The 18,442-nt window shown below is 36.1% G+C and overlaps 1 protein-coding gene across 1 annotated transcript; it reads right to left on the bottom strand.

Annotated features, from left to right (window-relative positions):
• Positions 1-12,978: 12,978 nt before the first annotated feature.
• On the bottom strand, positions 12,979-17,619 carry LOC116129880 (polyadenylate-binding protein 4-like). The gene is made up of 9 exons (XM_031415609.1): positions 17,205-17,619; positions 16,281-16,399; positions 15,505-16,161; positions 15,343-15,420; positions 15,143-15,232; positions 14,716-14,850; positions 13,921-14,082; positions 13,577-13,771; positions 12,979-13,438 (listed from the first exon to the last, which is right to left on the bottom strand). Exons 1-9 carry the CDS (start codon positions 17,458-17,460, stop codon positions 13,202-13,204), a joined length of 1,929 nt encoding a protein of 642 aa, XP_031271469.1. The 5' UTR covers positions 17,461-17,619; the 3' UTR covers positions 12,979-13,201.
• Between the last annotated feature and the right edge of the window lie 823 nt (positions 17,620-18,442).

Below are 18,442 nucleotides of genomic sequence, written 5' to 3'. Positions count from 1 at the left end.
AAAAACCCTGAACATTAAGACAAAAGGACAGTTGTAAATGACTTGTAAATGAAGAATAAAAATTGTTTTATTATGAAACATAACTACATAAGTGATTAAGAGCTGATGGATACTGGAGGATTTTGGCCAAAAAATGCATTCAAGCTTTGTAAGCTTCACTCAATTAGAAGTTGAATCTTCACTTGTTTTTGCTCCTTCTAAATTACATCAAGGGAAAATATTAGTTTCAGTTACAAAAATGAAAGTAACTACTAACTAGTAAGTGAAAATGCATAAATACTAATCACCTATTACAATTTACACTTACTTTGTTCTTTCTATGAACTCCATTGAGATGACGACACCAATCATCTCCACAAAGGAGCACTTGTACTGTTTTGGGAGACAATGAGGCTCGATACGTTTCTATTACTCTGCTACCAGCACTAAACGAGGCCTCCGAAGCTACTGTGGTTATAGGGATTGCAAGTATATCACAAGCCATCCTAGACAAGATCTGATACTTCATTGTATTAACCTTCCACCACTCCAATGCTTCAAATTTCGTACAATCCCCCTCCGCAAACATGAAACAACCTTCTCCCAGATAACTATCTAACTCTGATTCCTCTGGTGGAATACTTTGAACCATTGTCATATGTTCTGCAAACATTGACAAACCAGACACATTAGGTTCTGTTTGTTCATTGCCCCGAGGAACCATTGCAATTGGTTGTTCAATGTTTGAGGATTGATATTGATAATCATCAACATACTCTTGGTAAATTTGATATAACATATCTTTAACTTTGCTCTTATGTACTTGGCATCAATCTCACCATACATTTTAGGCAAACAATAGTCCAACACTGCCATTTTACACCTAGGATCTAGGACAGCTACTACACACATCAACAAGTTGCATTCTCCCCAATACTTGTCAAATTTCTGTTTCATTTTTGTAACCATATGTCGAATAAAATCATTTTCATCCATTAACTTCTGATCTAGCATAACCTTAACTTGAAAAATCTCACTGAGATATAGATTTGCAGTCGGGTATTCACTCCAAGAAATGATATTAGTAATGGTACTGAACACCCCCAACACTTCACAAACTTGGTCCACCTTTACCCATTCCTCTACGGTGGGACAGCAATTATAATGTGGGTCTTTCTCTTTATACCTTTAAAAGACATTTTTAAACTTCACTGCACTTGAAAACATCTCAAAAGTGGAATTCCACCTTGTTCTGCAGTCCAGGATCAGCTTCCGGTTGGGCAAACGCAACATTTGCACTATCTTTGAAAAAATAATAAGCCTGATGTCCGTCTATTTCACACAGGCCACAATATCACAAACATCATCAATAATGGACTTTATTTGGGACAGCCCATCTTGAACAATAAGGTTCAAGATGCGTACGCAACACCTAACGTGGAATAATCTCCCTCCTCAAAGCAACCTATTGTCAATTGTCAAATTCTCCTTTAAAATCTGGATTGCTACGCCATTACTTGATGCATTATCCACTGGTATCATGTACACCTTGTTCTCTACACCCCATTCCTTCAAACACTTATAAATTAAATCTGCAATTTGGGAACCAGTGCGTGGAGGAGCTACGTACAAGAAGTTTCGAATCCGTTTTTGCAACCTCCAATTACCATCTACGAAATGCCCCATCAATACCATGTACTCAATCCTCTGATTACTTGACTTCCATAAATTGGTCGTTAAGCTTATTCTGTCAACATCCTTCAACAGAGTCTTTAGCTTTATTTTCTCCTTTTCAACCAAAGTAACAACATCATTTTTTACACATCCTACGGCTAATCTTTTCCCACTTAGGGATCGCATACCTCTGCATATTATTAAATCCTTCTTCCTCCACAATAGTAAAAGGATGCTCATGCATCAGCACCCAAGTGGCCACTAATTCCCGCATTTTTGCCATGTCAAATTTACCTTTGGTAAGAACAGGGGTAACATTGCCTGCATCAGATGGATTTGTTGCTTCGAAAAACCTTTGTTGTTGCTTTTCAAAGAGCTTTCGTCGTACACAAGTCTTCAAGTGCTTTGAAAGGTGAGTAGTGCTCTTGGTGCCCATTATCGCAAGCCTCCTTTTGCAATTGATGCATTCAGCCTTTGGTTCATTAGGAACATCAATTTCTCTAACATCCTTCCACACTATAGATGTTTTAGCCTTATTTTTCCTTGCAAAAGGGTTAACATTAGTTTGTTAAGTATCTTCTTCATTAACAGCAACTGCAGTTGCTGCATTACTATCAGTTGCGGGCCGTGACCCTTGTGGAGTGAAACTCGATGGAGTCGATGCCATATATGTTTGCAAATAAGAAAAACACATGCTTAGTTATTATTGTAATATAATTTAGAAACTTGGAATAAAAATTTGACATCATTATCATACAAGAAAAAGGTAAGAGACTAGACTATCTTGTTGATTAGCCCAGCGCCCCAACCCGATATAAACACTGACATTATCCTTCCACACAACAACAAAATCAACATAAATTTATCTATTTCACTCCAACTGAGTGATTAATATTCACTATTCAGTAATCAGTATCAATAATCATTAAATCAGTAGTATACTAGCATAGTTAATACCTCAAGTTATTATGCCAAGAACAAATACCTAATGTTCACAGCTTCACGCTGAAATCAAGCAAGGATTGATATTCACAGACTCAGAGTCATAGCTTCAAGGCGTCAAGCACAAATCGGCCTCAACCTGTCCTGGTGAGTGATGGGTCTGATGACAAAACAAAATCTTTAAGCGTCAACTTTCAACAAAATCAACACAATATAAAGAAAAATTAGAGATAAATGGAACAAGGATTGGAGATTGATATTAAAAAAGTTACAAACACAAACCTCAGGCTGATACTATTCCAGAATCGAGAGAGAAAGAGAGACGAGTCAGACTTGAAACTTCAGAGAGGAAGTTGAGTTCTTCAATTGGTTTTGGGGTTAGGGTCTCGGGGACTTGGGGTTGAGAATGGAGTCTTCGGTAGAGAGAGACAACTTGAGAATCAATTTTTCGACTTACTTTGTAGGAAATCACTGATTTATTTCGATGTAAGGGTTGAAGCTTGAGAGAGGAATCTGTCTTCTCCCTTCTTCGACTGGTTCTGGGATTGGGGTTGTCGAGTTGGGGTTAGGACTTGGGAGGTTGGGGTTGGGACTTGGGAGGGGAAAGTCTCTCTCGAGTCTTTGGATTGTGTTTAGATTTTAAAAAGTTAGGGATTGATGGTATTTGTGTTTCTTTTTGGAGGGAGACTAAGTAGGAGTGGGAGAGCGCCATTTAGTCTTTAACAAAGACGCGAGCCCAGAGATGGCGATCAGGTTCGCGCTCGACAACTCAGTCACTAGCAACGGTGAGCTTGAGAAGATAGACGAGCCTCCGAGCCGAGTACCACAATATTTGGTACTCGGTTTGAATAAGAATCGAGCAGTTCGAGATCATGCTCGGCTCGTCAGACTTCGAGTCGAATTCGAGCATCTGCGAGCCAAGCGCGAGAAGTTCACGAACTGCTCTGTTCGTGTACACCCCTACTGGCCAGTGATGGGTCTGATGACAAAACAAAATCTTTAAGTGTCAACTTTCAACAAAATCAACACAATATAAAGAAAAATTAGAGATAAACTGAACAAGGATTGGAGATTGATATTAAAAAAGTTATAAACACAAACCTCAGGCTGATATGATTCCAGAATTGAGAGAGGGAGGCGAGTCAGACTTGAAACTTCAGAGAGGAAGCTGAGTTCTTCAATTGGTTTTGGGGTCGAGGTCTCGGGGACTTGGGGTTGAGAATGGAGTCTTCGGTAGAGAGAGACAACTTGAGAATCGATTTTTTGACTTACTTTGTAGGAAATCACTGATTTATTTCGATGCGAGGGTTGAACCTTGAGAGAGGAATCTGTCTTCTCCCTTCTTCGACTGGTTCTGGGATTGGGGTTGTCAAGTTGGGGTTAGGACTTGGGAGGTTGGGGTTAGGGTTGGAACTTGGGAGGGAAAGTCTCTCTCGAGTCTCGGGATTGTGTTTAGATTTTAGAAAGTTAGTGATTTTGAGTATTTGTGTTTCTTTTTTTAGGGAGACTAAGTGGGAGTGGGAGAGTGTCATTTAGTCTTTAACAAAGATGCGAGCCCAGAGATGGCGATCAGGTTCGCGCTCGACAACTCAGTCACCGATGACGGTGAGCGTGAGAAGATCGACGAGCCTCCAAGCTGAGTACCACAATATTTGGTACTCGGTTTGAATAAGAATTGAGAAGTTTGAGACCGTGCTCGGCTCGTCAGACTTCGAGTCGGATTCCAGCATTTGTGAGCCAAGCGCAAGAAGTTTGTGAACTACTCGGTTCGTGTACACCCCTACTGGCCAATGATGGGTTTGCTGACAAAACAAAATCTTTAAGTGTCAACTTTCAACAAAATCAACACAATATAAAGATAAATTAAAGATAAATTGAACAAGGATTAGAGATTGATATTAAAAAAGTTATAAACACAAACCTCAGGCTGATACTATTCCAGAATCGAGAGAGAGAGATGAGTTAGACTTGAAACTTCAGAGAGGAAGTTGAGTTCTTCAATTGGTTTTGGGAGACAACTTGAGAATCGATTTTTCAACTTACTTTGTAGGAAATCACTTATTTATTTCGATGCGAGGGTTGAAGCTTGAGAGAGGAATCTGTCTTCTCCCTTCTTCGACTGGTTCTAGGATTGGGGTTGTCGAGTTGGGGTTGGGGTTGGAACTTGGGAGGGAAAGTCTCTCTCGAGTCTCGGGATTGTGTTTAGATTTTAGAAAGTTAGGGATTTTGAGTATTTGTGTTTCTTTTTTGAGGGAGACTAAGTGGGAGCGGGAGAGTATCATTTAGTCTTTAACAAAGACGCGAGCCCAGAGATGGCGATCAGGTTCGTGCTCGACAACTCAGTCACCGATGACGGTGAGCTTGAGAAGATCGACGAGCCTCCGAGCCGAGTACCACAATATTTGGTACTCGGTTTGAATAAGAATCGAGCAGTTTGAGACCGTGCTTGGCTCGTCAGACTTCGAGTCGGATTCCAGCATTTGCGAGCCAAGCGCGAGAAGTTTGCGAACTGCTCGGTTCGTGTACACCCTTACTGGCCAGTGATGGGTTTGCTGACAAAACAAAATCTTTAAGTGTCAACTTTCAACAAAATCAACACAATATAAAGAAAAATTAAAGAAAAATTGAACAAGGATTGGAGATTGATATTAAAAAAGTTATAAACACAAACCTCAGGCTGATACTATTCCAGAATTGAGAGAGAGATACGAGTTAGACTTGAAACTTCAGAGAGGAAGCTGAGTTCTTCAATTGGTTTTGGGGTCAGGGTCTCGGGGACTTGGGGTTGAGAATGGAGTCTTCGGTAGAGAGAGACAACTTGAGAATCGATTTTTCGACTTACTTTGTAGGAAATCACTGATTTATTTCAATGTGAGGGTTGAAGCTTGAGAGAGGAATCTGTCTTCTCCCTTCTTTGACTGGTTCTGGGATTGGGGTTGTTGAGTTGGGGTTAGGACTTGGGAGGTTGGGGTTGGGGTTGGGACTTGGGAGGGGAAAGTCTCTCTCGAGTCTTTGGATTGTGTTTAGATTTTAAAAAGTTAGGGATTTANCAAGGGTAGATGTTTCAAGATCTTGTATACCTCACTGCCCAATACAAAGCATAAACGAGGCCGGTTTTGCAACCCAGCTTAATACTACTAGCTACCTCTCTCTCTCTCTCTCTCCACTTGCCTTTTCTTTTCTCTTTATTTTTTTCTTTTATCAATGGCTCCTCATAATTCATAAGAGTACTTTGTTTTCTTTCTCTCTCATGTCTTGTCTTTGAGTCCTGTACACACCTTTCTTAATTAAATAATTTATTATTTGTTAATTATTAATATAATTTTGGTTCCATAAAATTTGTTTTTTTATTTGCGATTAACATTAGCTTCTCCAATACGCTTCTCCAAAAACCAGCGTCAAAATTCTTCGAGCAAAAGAAAACTTCATTTTATACCTATCGCTGCCTTCTGCTTCATCGTTGCCGTCTGTTCTTCGTGTCTGCGTTACGTCTGCATTCCTCAGCCATTTCTTCCTCAACAGTCGTATTTTCCTCATTTTTCAGCTACCGTGACAAGAACGAAAGCTATAAACTTTTCATCAAACAGTTTTTTACAGTGGAAAGGGAGATAAGAAGATCAAAATTTGTCCAGATTAGAAAGATTTGTTGGGGTTGTTAACCGATTTTTATTTAACTTATGCATTTATTTAGTTTTGTATTATATTTTGGATTGAATATATGTTACAATAGAAAAAAATTGATAGAGAAAATTTGTTGGTGATTGTTATGAATCAGATTCGTGAACGCGAATACTAGTATTGGTTTTGCATTAAATTACAGAATATAGAAGAGTCCATTTTGCCTCATTTCAATAATGTTGAGGTAAATTGTGTTCGAAACCTTAACTTTTTCGTTAACATGATTTTAAATTTATTGTATCGTTTTTTTTTTTTATGTGTTGTATTAGTACATTCTAATTTTGTCTATTATAAAACTATTAAATGATCAAGGAAATGAACGTGATGAATTAGAAGATATGGGATGTGTAGAGAAAGAAGTAGAGCCTCATATTGGAATGGTGTTTGATTCAGTTGATAGTCTGGTGAAGTATTACAAACGGTATGGTAGCAAAATGGGATTTGAAGCAATGATACGTACGTCAAAGAAAGGCGAAGATGGAGAGATGAGATATGTGACAGTGGCATGTTCTTGTTCTGGGAAGGAGAGATGTAAGTCCAGAAATACCTTGAAAAAAACAACTTGTTGCCAAAACAGACTGTAAGAGTCGGATTAGTGCAACTTNTATGGTATTTGTGTTTCTTTTTGGAGGGAGACTAAGTGGGAGTGGGAGAGCACCATTTAGTCTTTAACAAAGACGTGAGCCCAGAGATGGCGATCAGGTTCACGCTTGATAGCTCATTCACTGCCGACGGCGAGCTTGAGAAGATCGATGAGCCTACGAGATGAGTACCACCATATTTGGTACTCGGTTTGTATAAGAACCGAGCAGTCTGAGACTGTGCTCGGCTCGTCAGACTTCGAGTCAGATTCGAGCATCTGCGAGCCAAGCCCGAGCAGTTCGCGAACTGCTCGGTTCGTGTACACCCCTAGACCTGATACATCCATTCATGTAAATCCATCTCATTGTGGAATAGAATAACCCAAAACTATAAAGTCCCACGTTACAAATGGTGCGTCTTGTTCCCTAGAAGCTTGATAATTATAAAAGAGCAATGAAAAATTATGCATGGTGTTTTATATGAAGTATGGAAACATATCTAACTTGCACATCTCAAAATATAATACAGTGCAACCTCTCTATAATGATACTTTATATAGGAATAACCTTTATGTAGTTATAAAAAAAATTATGATCTCAACTTGGGCCAGTTATAAATAAGAATAAATTTTATATTACAATAAGTTATAATTTTTCTAAGTCCAGTCTTAAAGAATTTGCCTCTACATAATAATAATTATATGTATATTATAAAAAAAAATATGTGTTATGTTACATTAAAAGTTTAAGATGAAATAAAATATTTATCTAATGTTGTTATATGACAATAATTTATGCTTTAGAGTTGTTAGCACATCTTTTATCTTGCTGGTACGTAATAAGCCGCCAGAATAGACATCTTGTTGAAACCAAAATATTTCTAGCTCTCAAACATGTTTAGAGCTTCATGGCATGAATTTTTTGGCATTTCTATACCATCATCCTCAGGATTATCTCATTCCTCTTCTTATTTAATTCCAGTAATGATTTCTTCTTCAGTTAAAACATACACGACTTGTTACTCATTTGGATGATTGAGAAAGACATTAATATCTATTTGATTAGTGTAGTGAAGTTGTCAAATCTGAACACTCAATTTTATAGTGACTTTTTTATATCTATTTTCGTACTATCATACTGTTATTAAAATAATGAATTGAAATCTTAATATTACTAAAACATGAATTATAAAATAAAAATTAATAATAATTTTTGTAACTAAACCTTTATTAAATTATAATCTCGTTATAATAATAAATTTAATTGATTATAGTTATAAAAAGTTTATTGGTAGCTATTTACATAATTATAATGGGATATACAGGGGTTCATGTGTACTTCCCATAAATGGAAACAATCGTATCCTAAAATATAATAAAAAAGGTTTAAACCTGACAAGGAATCCTATGTGATAATATTTGGGTAGAAAATGGGTTTTATTTATATAAAAATTAATTTTTCTTTTTGGTGATGACAAGTTGTTTCAAATCTTTCTGAAGATCTCCGTCCATCCATCAATCAAAACTGAAAAAGGGGGGAGAGAGAGAGAGAGAGAGAAGGGTGGGCCGGTTGCATGATTGGGCCGGCCGGTTGGTCCGTTTTGTACACAACCATCACTTTTTTCTGTTTTTATGTGTGGATGAGAAATATCAAAGTACCCGTGTGGTGTTGGTGTTTATGGTATTATTGGTAAAATCACTGTAACCTGGAATTGATTTGATAGATTTCATCATCAATAGCTCTCCACTCCTCTATTCTCGCGCGTTACACTCACGCTATCATCCTCCATCTAATGCTTTTTATACAATTTATATTAGAAAATTCAAATAAAAACATCTCTTACATTATATGGTAATATTTATTAATAGAAGAGTCAAAAAGTATGAGGGTGTGCTTTTACTTGAAGAAGAAGTGAAGTGGGTAATATTAGGGAGTCCAAAAACTTACCTTGAATGATCAATCCCTTTATTTTCCATTTATGTCCTTGTACTCTCTAAGCCTAAGGTCCCAAGATAAAAATCCTAATCTCAGTCAAATCAATCAGCCTGAAATGGATCATGATTGCCCAAGGTGAATACAACGGAATGACAGATACACACCCCATTCAACATTACGCAACTGATATTATATACGGTTCTGTCATCTGTATTATAGCTTTACCCAGCCCACTTTCCCACGTATTCTTCTTTCTTTTTCTTTTCCTATAATACCCATCTCTACCCACTCCTTTCCTTTCCAAGAAAAAGATTTCAGAATCCCGCTTCTATATACACGTGTATTTTTTAAAAACTATTCTAATTAAAAATCATTAATTTATGTGATTATAATATAATTGTTGATTTGGTGCATCTCGCACCGGTGATCTTATCGTGCAACCAACTAAATATATTTGTGATACGCAGATTTGAGGATCATAAATACAACTCTCGGAAAATCACTCAGGGGATGAGCTGGGCCAAGTTGATTGAGCTTCATTAATACTTATACCAGCTTGGATTGGAAACATTGGACGGTGTCGATAGTATCTTACTTATACTATTGGCAAATCTAGACAGTTGACCCAAAGGGACCCACAAGGATTAAAATATTTTGAAGATTAAATAACAACGTGACTCATATGCGTAACCATAACTGTAACTAGACTCCATAGATAAGGTTAAAACAATTATATCTCTTTATAAAGAAGATGACAGATAAGGACACGTGTGCCTTCTATATTAATATTATTTTGTTACCAATAATTATATTGAAAATAAGTTTCTTAAAATTAGGTTGTGCAAATAAATTCAACAAAAATGATTAACGTTGGATGTAATTAAAGTCATTAATTTTATTTGAGAATAAAATGATATTGTCTGTGACTATGAACTGATTCACATGATTATTAGGTCCAATAATCACAATCACCTGTTTTCATTTGAAAATAATTTGGTTACCAAATTTTAATATGGGACAACTGTCATTTCAAGGTAGTTTATATGTTATTTTCTGAATTAATTATGCCAGTTATATATAACAACATCTAGCTAGCTATTATTATAATATAAAATAGGAATATTGATAAATAATAAATTAGATGTGATTCGGGCAAAATATAATATGGTCTAAGAAAATAACAGAGAAACTGTCTCTACTCTCTAGTGTAGTATAAATTGTACTGAACGAATCCATCTATGCCATTTGAAGGGGAATATTAAGTAAAAAAAATACACACAGTCATAACTTTGAATATTACAAAACCCAACTTGTTTGTTCTGATATTGCTAGAGATAAAAGATCCAAAATTTTCAATCTTAAAAAAAAAAAAAAAAAAAAAATAGAATAATAACATTGTATTGTATATATGATGGTCCCCCACTTTATCACCTAGTAAATGGTCCCAAACCCTAGAAAAAAGACAATCCATCTACAAAATTATCAACAAAAAAAATCAAACGGCCAAGATATTCGTAGGAGAAAGTTGATGGTGGATAAAAATGGCTACAAGCTATTCATTCTGAAATGGGTAAAGCCAGAAATGTAAGCTCGGTTGGTTGTCTTATATGCATTTTGTAGCAACACTAAACACTTTGCTTATTTTTTGTCAATAAGTAATAAGTAAGAGAGGCACAGAATGAAGAGAGAGGGGGGACCAAACCCAAACCCTACACATTTCATGTGGTGGAAAAGGGAACTTGGTTCTGGAGCTTACATACTCTTTTCACGTACTATTCTCGGTTTAAAAGCTTAGATGCTGATGCTGATGCTGATATGAATATTGTTCTCTCTCTCTCTCTCTCTCTCTCTCTCTCACTCTATATATATATATATATATATGGTTTGTAATTGCCTTAATTCATACGAGGAAACTAAACGAGAGTCACTAAGCCACATGATCGTATTATTCCTAGATCTTTAAATGCAAACTTTTGTGACTTTGTCACATTACTCACCGTCTGATTCCACCTTTCCAAGAGACATACATACCCAAATATCATTCAATATTAACCCACTCTTCCTCATAGTATCATCTTCATACTTTACTCGTATTAATGATGAGACTGAGACACCTTCATCAATCTTTTATTTAATGAAAATAAACCCAGATTTTAAATATGTTTTTTCTCTACTAATATATTATTGTGTTTATATTACTTTTTTAAAATCAAAATTTAGATGTAATTATAAAACAATAACACATTTGTTTAACATAGAAAAATTAAAATATAAATTTGAGATATTATTTAATTAGGCCTTAGCCGAGGATTTGGAGCTCACAAGATGGGCCTTGGAATTATATATATATAATTTTTTTTTAAGTTAATGACTTTTTCCCACCCAAATAATGACTTAATGACACTTTTTTATCCACAGATTTTTAAAATACCATTCTATTACCCAAATTTATATTCTGAAGGCAAATAAATAGCAAACTCAGTCCATTATGTTGGGGCTTTTGAAGAGGGAGGCCGATGAGTCTTTTAGTGGTGGAAAGTTGAATTACAGTGGTTGGAATTGATCGAAATTTGACTGAGAGAGGCAGTTACGCAAACCCTAATCGCTCGATTATTGGCGACTGGCGAGGTCGACAAGAGTAGGGTTTTAAGGGTTTTGGTGAGTGATCATCAAGGAAGAGAATGGTGGTGGTGTAGGGTCGTAACAATGTCGAAATTGAAAACGGAATATAAATTTGAGTAATAAAATGATATTTTAAAAGCCACAAAAAGTCGTTTGCTTAATATTTTTTTTTTTTAAAGTACATTTTATGTTTTAGAAGGCATCGACTGAGGCACTCAATTAATAAATGAAAAAAAAGGGTAGTTGAGAAGTGTATGAAGTTGATTAGAGGGGCATATAAACCTGGTCCCATTAAAATGAAAAAAAAAAAAAAAAAGACATGACAGAATTTTAGGGGTACATAGCTATTAATGCACAATAAAAAGGGTGTCCCTCCAATTGAAAGATAAAGTTGGGCATGCCAAATTTCTACGCCTTGTTTTATAAACCTTCCTTTTATGGCAGTGGTTAGTTATGAACTTCTAACACATAAGTACTACCATTGCCTAACCCAAATTATACAAATTCAACAAATTAGTACACAACACCCACTGCTTCTACTCTAAGAAATAAGGAAGTGCAACTGTTCAGTGTTCATAGGACTCTCCCTTTCTTATTTTATTAATAGATCAAGTTTAAGGCTCTCCCGAGCTCAAATCAAGATATAATATATGCATACCATAAATTAAAGACTCTTAATTGCACGGAAATGTTACAGACTACATGAATTTCTTCCCCACTATGTCAGAATTTAGTCAGCACTAACTAGCCTATGGACCAGTACCACTGGATTTAGCTTGAGTTGTCGTTTTAGCCACTGTTTTTATATGTTGAGTTCAGGTCCATCTACTACCCTTATCTAGGCCCATCTACCTATAACTACATCTTCCTCGGCCTACCTCAAACTCAGCTCTATGTTATTTTAAATTATGGCGCCTTCAACTTGAAGAAAGCTTTGTTCAGGTTCAGCCACTTCATTATTAGGTTTACCTGACCTTGTAAATTCTGTTGATGTAAGATCAACATCAGTCTTCTCTTCTCCGTTTTCTAAGAATAAATTATTCTGTTGAGATTTTTAATCGAAACTCACTATCTCAGTTTCATGCCTCGGGGCCTGGTTGTATAATCAGAGTCTTGACAGTTCTCAGAAAATTTATCATCCAATTGACATTCTTGCAATTGCACCGAATTGGTGCCTGCGCCATTGTAAATAAAGTAGTGTACTTCTTAACTAGAAAATGCTTTCACCATTAATGATGGAAATTATCAAAATGATGAAACTCTGTACTGCAGAAACCTTATATCATAATAACCTGCCCAATAAATAGCGACTTCTCGTATGAATTATGGATCTATTAAGCAAGAAGCAGCAGCTGCTTTTGCTTCACTTGACTACTTTGTATATTAGCTGATTAAAAACAAGTTGACCCAAGCTGATCCCAAAATTTGTCATAAATGTCCTCGGGATCTCATGAGCTTCTAAAAAAGGTTACTGATGAAAAATACACCAATCTAACATGCGGATATTCGCGAAATTTACCCAATATCAAAACAATATACAGAGGCTTGACAAGCATGCGAATTAAAGTGATTGAAAACTGCAACTTCAACAAAATCTGCAGATAACTTTATGGTCACACTAGTCACTACAAAGAAAATTCAATACCAAAAAAATTCAACTGACTTCTATTTATGTCAAACTAAAGTAGGAAAAAATTAATGTCAACCCAAAACTTATTGCAAAAATTAAGTACTCGCTGTGCTGTCTGATATTGCCATACTCACGCACTAGAAATCAAGAAACGATGTTGTCATTCAGCATTCAGAGACAATGAGGCCATCCGATCAGTTGGGCTAGTAACCTGCTGTTGCTGAGCTACATTCCTTAAAACTTCCATTGCCTCAGAAACTTTGGCTTTCAAGGCTTCTGGTGACTCCAGCAAGTGCAAAACCTCAGTCTGGTCCATCTCTAAAAGCATGCCTGTCACTTTTGCTGCATTATCATGCTCTAACTGGTCTACAAGAGGGTATAGATTTTCTCCCAGCAACTATATAACACACAAAAGAAAGAAAAATTCCCATGGTCAAAATGTTGGTTCATTTTGTATAGGATCAAAGCTTTCAGCAAACCACAGTCAAGACATAAATATACATTTCAATATATGCAATTAAAGCCAGGAACTTACTGTCCTTTGTTGATCTGGTGCTGCATTAGCCAGGGCAGAAGCCAACGCCCCAGTCTGCATAGGTGTTGTATCTCTGAATGGCATTCCACCCATGTCATAAGAGACAGGAAGCATGCCTCCAGGACCACCAGAAATAGGAACATCTGGCATGTTGGGACCAGGAGGGTAGCGGTAGACACGTCCTCTAGGAAGCATCTGCAATTAATCGTGACAATAAAAGAGAATCATCAGCCAAATAAGTAATTTCATCTGTGAGGAATAGCACATATAAAACAGATAACTTGATGTAAAACTGGGCCTAAAGTATCACACAAAAGAAAATTTAGATGACAGATTACTGATACCTGTGGCTGCATTAGTGGAATAGGTTGCTGTGCTTGTGGCAGGGGCCCAGCTCCAGATCGTCTGCCTCCAGGCCGCTGATTCTGCTGACCTGGCTGGACCATTGGCACAAAAAAGTTTGGCCTCATTCCAGGGACAAGTTGCTGCTGATATCCAAATCCAGGCTGACATAAATCACAGAAAGGAAAATAAGAGACCAGCTGTTAGCATCCGAATATAAACTATCAACGTCAGTATAACTAGAAAATGGTTTATCGTATTCCAGGAATGATATAAAAGATAAAGCTTCCCGAGACCACCAGCAATAAATTTAAATTGCATCACCAGTTCTGAAATTCGAAAGAGGAAAGCATAATATCAATGCCATCATAGATAGATTACCACTACAATTGACAACTAGGCATGAGAATTGGTTGCTTGAAATTTCTAAATAGACAAAACAAGCTTAACTATAAATAGAAATGGAACCTAGGAGATGAGACATCCAAAAGTCAAGTCACAATAATGAATTCAAAGCCTCCAAGGAGCCGGTATTCATATTGCTATTACATTCCCTCGTGTTAATTTCCTTTGGTTCGTAACTTTTACATCCTCCCCAATAAGGGGATAGCGTAAACAAAGATTCAATAACAATAATTATATTATGAAAACTTAAAATGGAGTAAAACTATAACTGAGCTAACTTCAGTCATGCAAAGCAAAATAATATCCAGTGGACACAGAGCCATCCAGTGTGCAAAATAACTGAAATAGACTAGAACGATGAGATAATCAATTAATAGCAGAGAACCAATTACTTGGGGAGGAATGATAGGAGGCCCTTGACCATAAAATAGTTGCTGTCCAAGACCTGGAGCACCAGGTGGATACATGGGCATACGAGGGGCAACTGCAGGACCAATAGCAGCAGGACGCATTTGTGAGAACTGTGCCTGTGCAAAAGGCCCATGCAAACTCTTAGTACCGTATGCTACACTTCTATCAATAAAATAAATATGTATCATGAGTTGATTTGCACTTAAAATCTGTAAGCCTCCATGAAATAGCTTTTTCAAAAGAAACAAGAACAACAGATATAGTAATATACTTCTGCAGTAGGACAGGGAACAACCACCTTTTAATTTAGTCACAAAAGTTTAATTCAAAGATTCCATAGTTTCCTTGAATATTTTCACCTATAGGAATCAATGGGAAATAGGGCAATAAATTTATCAGTTGATATACCTGCAACCTTGCTCTTCTTTCTTCTTTTCGCTGTGCAAGAGCAACATAAAGTGGTTTGCTAACTACCATTTTACCATTCATCTCCATGAGCTATAGGGGAAAAAAAGAGACAAGAAAAAGTTGGAGGGAAAGTTAAGGAAAGATGTAAAACAATCAATGAAAAAATAAATAAAGAAAAAAATTAAAAAATCTCAACTTACAGCTAGAGATGCTTCCTCAGCAGTTGAAAAGGCAACAAATCCTGATCCTCTACTTAAACCATTAGGATCACGCATAACCTGTTAAGGCAAATAGCGAGAGAGAGAGATTAGATATAAGTTCACAACTTACCGCATTATGTAAATCAGTAAGCTCCAAAATACCTTGCACGACGTAATTGTGCCAAATTCTGTGAATAATTCCTTTAGTTTATCATCAGTGATGCTATCATCTAGATTTTTAACATATAAATTAAGTCCTTCAAATTTATCCACAGCCTCCTTCAAGCTCTGCTCAAACCGCCCTTTCAATTCAACTTCTCTTTCATGCTTCTTCTGTGCTTTCCCTACATACCACTCCTTATCATCAAACTTCTTTCCATTAAGAGCCTCAACAGCTTGAGCTGCATCATCTGGATCTTCAAAATTGACAAATCCAAAACATTTGGATTTTCCATCTGCATCTCTCATAACTACAGAGCTAGTAATAGTTCCATATTCACCAAAAAATTTCTTTAGATCGTCCTCAGTTGTTGATTCTGAAAGATTCTTAACATAAACATTGTTAAATTTTATCTTCTCCGTAGAAGAATCTCTTTCCTGCTTACGCAGGAAGGGCCCAACAAATACTTGCTTGTCATTCAGTAGCATGCCATTCAGCTTGTCAATTGCATTTTTAGCGGATTCCTCGTTATCAAATTGTACAAAACCATACCCTTTTGATTGACCAGAAAGGTCAGTAGCCACCTTGCAAGATAAAATATTCCCAAATGTCGAAAAGGTATCATGTAGAGCTTTATTGTCGATTGACTTGTCCAAATTCTTCCATGACAAAGAAGCCAAAAACCAAACAACAAAATTAGTAAAAGTGGTATAATGAAGAAAATAGGCATATAAACTGCCAACTTAACAGTTTACATAATGATACTCGTGCAAAATACCTTGATAAATATATTTCCAGACCCACTTTTACGAATAGTAGGGTCACGATAAGAGTACATTATCCTAATTGGCTTGCCATTCAGAGGAGTAAAATTCAAAACATCCAAAGCCCTTGCCGCTGTCATCGATAAAAAAAATAAACAAAATTATTTCCAGCAAAACTTCCGAAGACTAATAGCAACAATAGAACAGGAGTTACAATATATTTTCAAAATACATTCAGCTGTTTGCTGCAACCAAAAAAACACAAGGAGAGTCGGCATCAATCACAGCAATTTCATTTTTTACCATTCCCAAAGTTTGCATACGCATTCTTATCATAACAATCCTAGTTGTTCATTTATAAGTTTTTTGCAATATTGTACAGCAGTTGTAGGCATTTAGTATGCATAACAATCCTAGATGTTCATTTAGTAGGCACTTGTTATATTTTAAGACTTATCAAGTAATCAAGAAAACAATAACTCGATTGCTTTCACCTCCAGTAAATCATATGCAATCTCCATCTAATTCAATTTTAATAGTTGTTTTCACTTCTAGATGATGTAAATGATAGCATAAAATGTTAAAACTGTTCAAGTATCTTGCGATATAAAACTAAAACCAAACCAATCCGATAAGTCTCACCATAACAAAAATCGATTACAAGCTTCTGTACAATGAACTGCAATATTGCTATTGATAAAACTCATGCTCCTGTAAATGTTGAACATATTTAGCCAATGAGTTAGATTTGTCTTAGCTGTATTCTTTATTCATTGGCTAATTAAATTTCATTTTATGTCATTAATTCATATTCAATACATTTGTTTACAAAAGCAAGACCACAGACAAACATTATGCATTAAAACAAACAGTGCATATGCATTACAATTTAAACTCAATTCCATAAAAAACAAAGCGTTTAAAGGGACTAAACTAACCATCATGGGGGTTACTATAATTAACGTAGCCGTAACCGAGAGAGCGGCGGGTGCTCAAGTCTCTACAGACCCGAACAGACATGACTTGACCCACCTGATTAAAGAAATCATAAAGTTGCGAATCGTTGACATTGGGGTCAAGATCTCCAATGTAAAGAGCTGTTGACACAAACTGTTGCACTCCAACACCGTGGCCTGCAACTCCATTTGCAGCAGCAGTCACTGGAGCTTGTGGTTGGACCTGAACCTGAGCCATTGTTTCCAACAATTAAAGGAACCAAAAAAATAACTGAATAAATGAATAAATAATCTTTGTTTTTCTTTTTGAGGAAAGTTTGTAGAGGAGGAGAAGAGAATAGGGATGTGGGCAGCACGGGCGGCACCGCATCGGCTGAGTTAGAGATGGATGGCTTATATAGTTGTAGTGGGAAGTGACGACTGACAAGACAAACCCTAATTCAAAATTTTTTATGATCATAATCTAACGGTTTCATGCTTTGTTTGGTCCCACGTTTTTCACTTTCACAGTTTCACCTAATATTATGTCTTACATCAGGTCGCTCCTTGTTTATTTTTTTATTTTTTTATAAAAAAATCCATTTATAATTACTTGGGTAAAAGCAAACTTTAACATGTTAAATTTAATAAAATTATAATAGAAAATAAAAGATTGATTATTTTTCTTCACATGACGGAGGTTATCTTTTATTTTAACAAATTAAAAAAGATAAAACCTTGAAAATTATTTTTCAATTATATCTAATAAATTAGATTTTAAATTTTCAAATAAATATACTTAAAATATGTCTGATTAATCTTTCCAAATTTTGTAAAATTTTTAAATATGACATGAGATAACAATAAACGCTGATATTCACAAAATAGAATTAAATGAAAGTTTGAAATATTTATCCATACCATTTGTATTGTGACTTAATTTAAACCAAGGATAATCATTTTTGTGAGTAAACGACTCTTTCCCACCCAAGGTTTGCCTTAATAACCCTTTTCCAACCAAAAAGTTTCAAAATACAACTTTCCCCCCCAAGTTTATATTCCATTAATACTTAAAGCTGATTCCGACGGTGAAAATTATCTCCGTCACCATCATTTGAACCTCTGGTCTCTTCTCTACAAAACCCCTCTCATCTGGCACCTGATTTTTCGTCGATTGTCAGCCATCGTAAAACTAGAGTTTCTTATTCTTAGCTGATTTCCAATAGATTCCAGTGGCAAGT

The sequence above is a fragment of the Pistacia vera genome, unplaced genomic scaffold, assembly GCF_008641045.1.
Source record: "Pistacia vera cultivar Batoury unplaced genomic scaffold, PisVer_v2 Contig214, whole genome shotgun sequence".
Taxonomy (NCBI): domain Eukaryota; kingdom Viridiplantae; phylum Streptophyta; class Magnoliopsida; order Sapindales; family Anacardiaceae; genus Pistacia; species Pistacia vera.
Note: the sequence above shows the minus strand (reverse complement) of the source record. Positions and strands in the feature narration are given on the sequence as shown.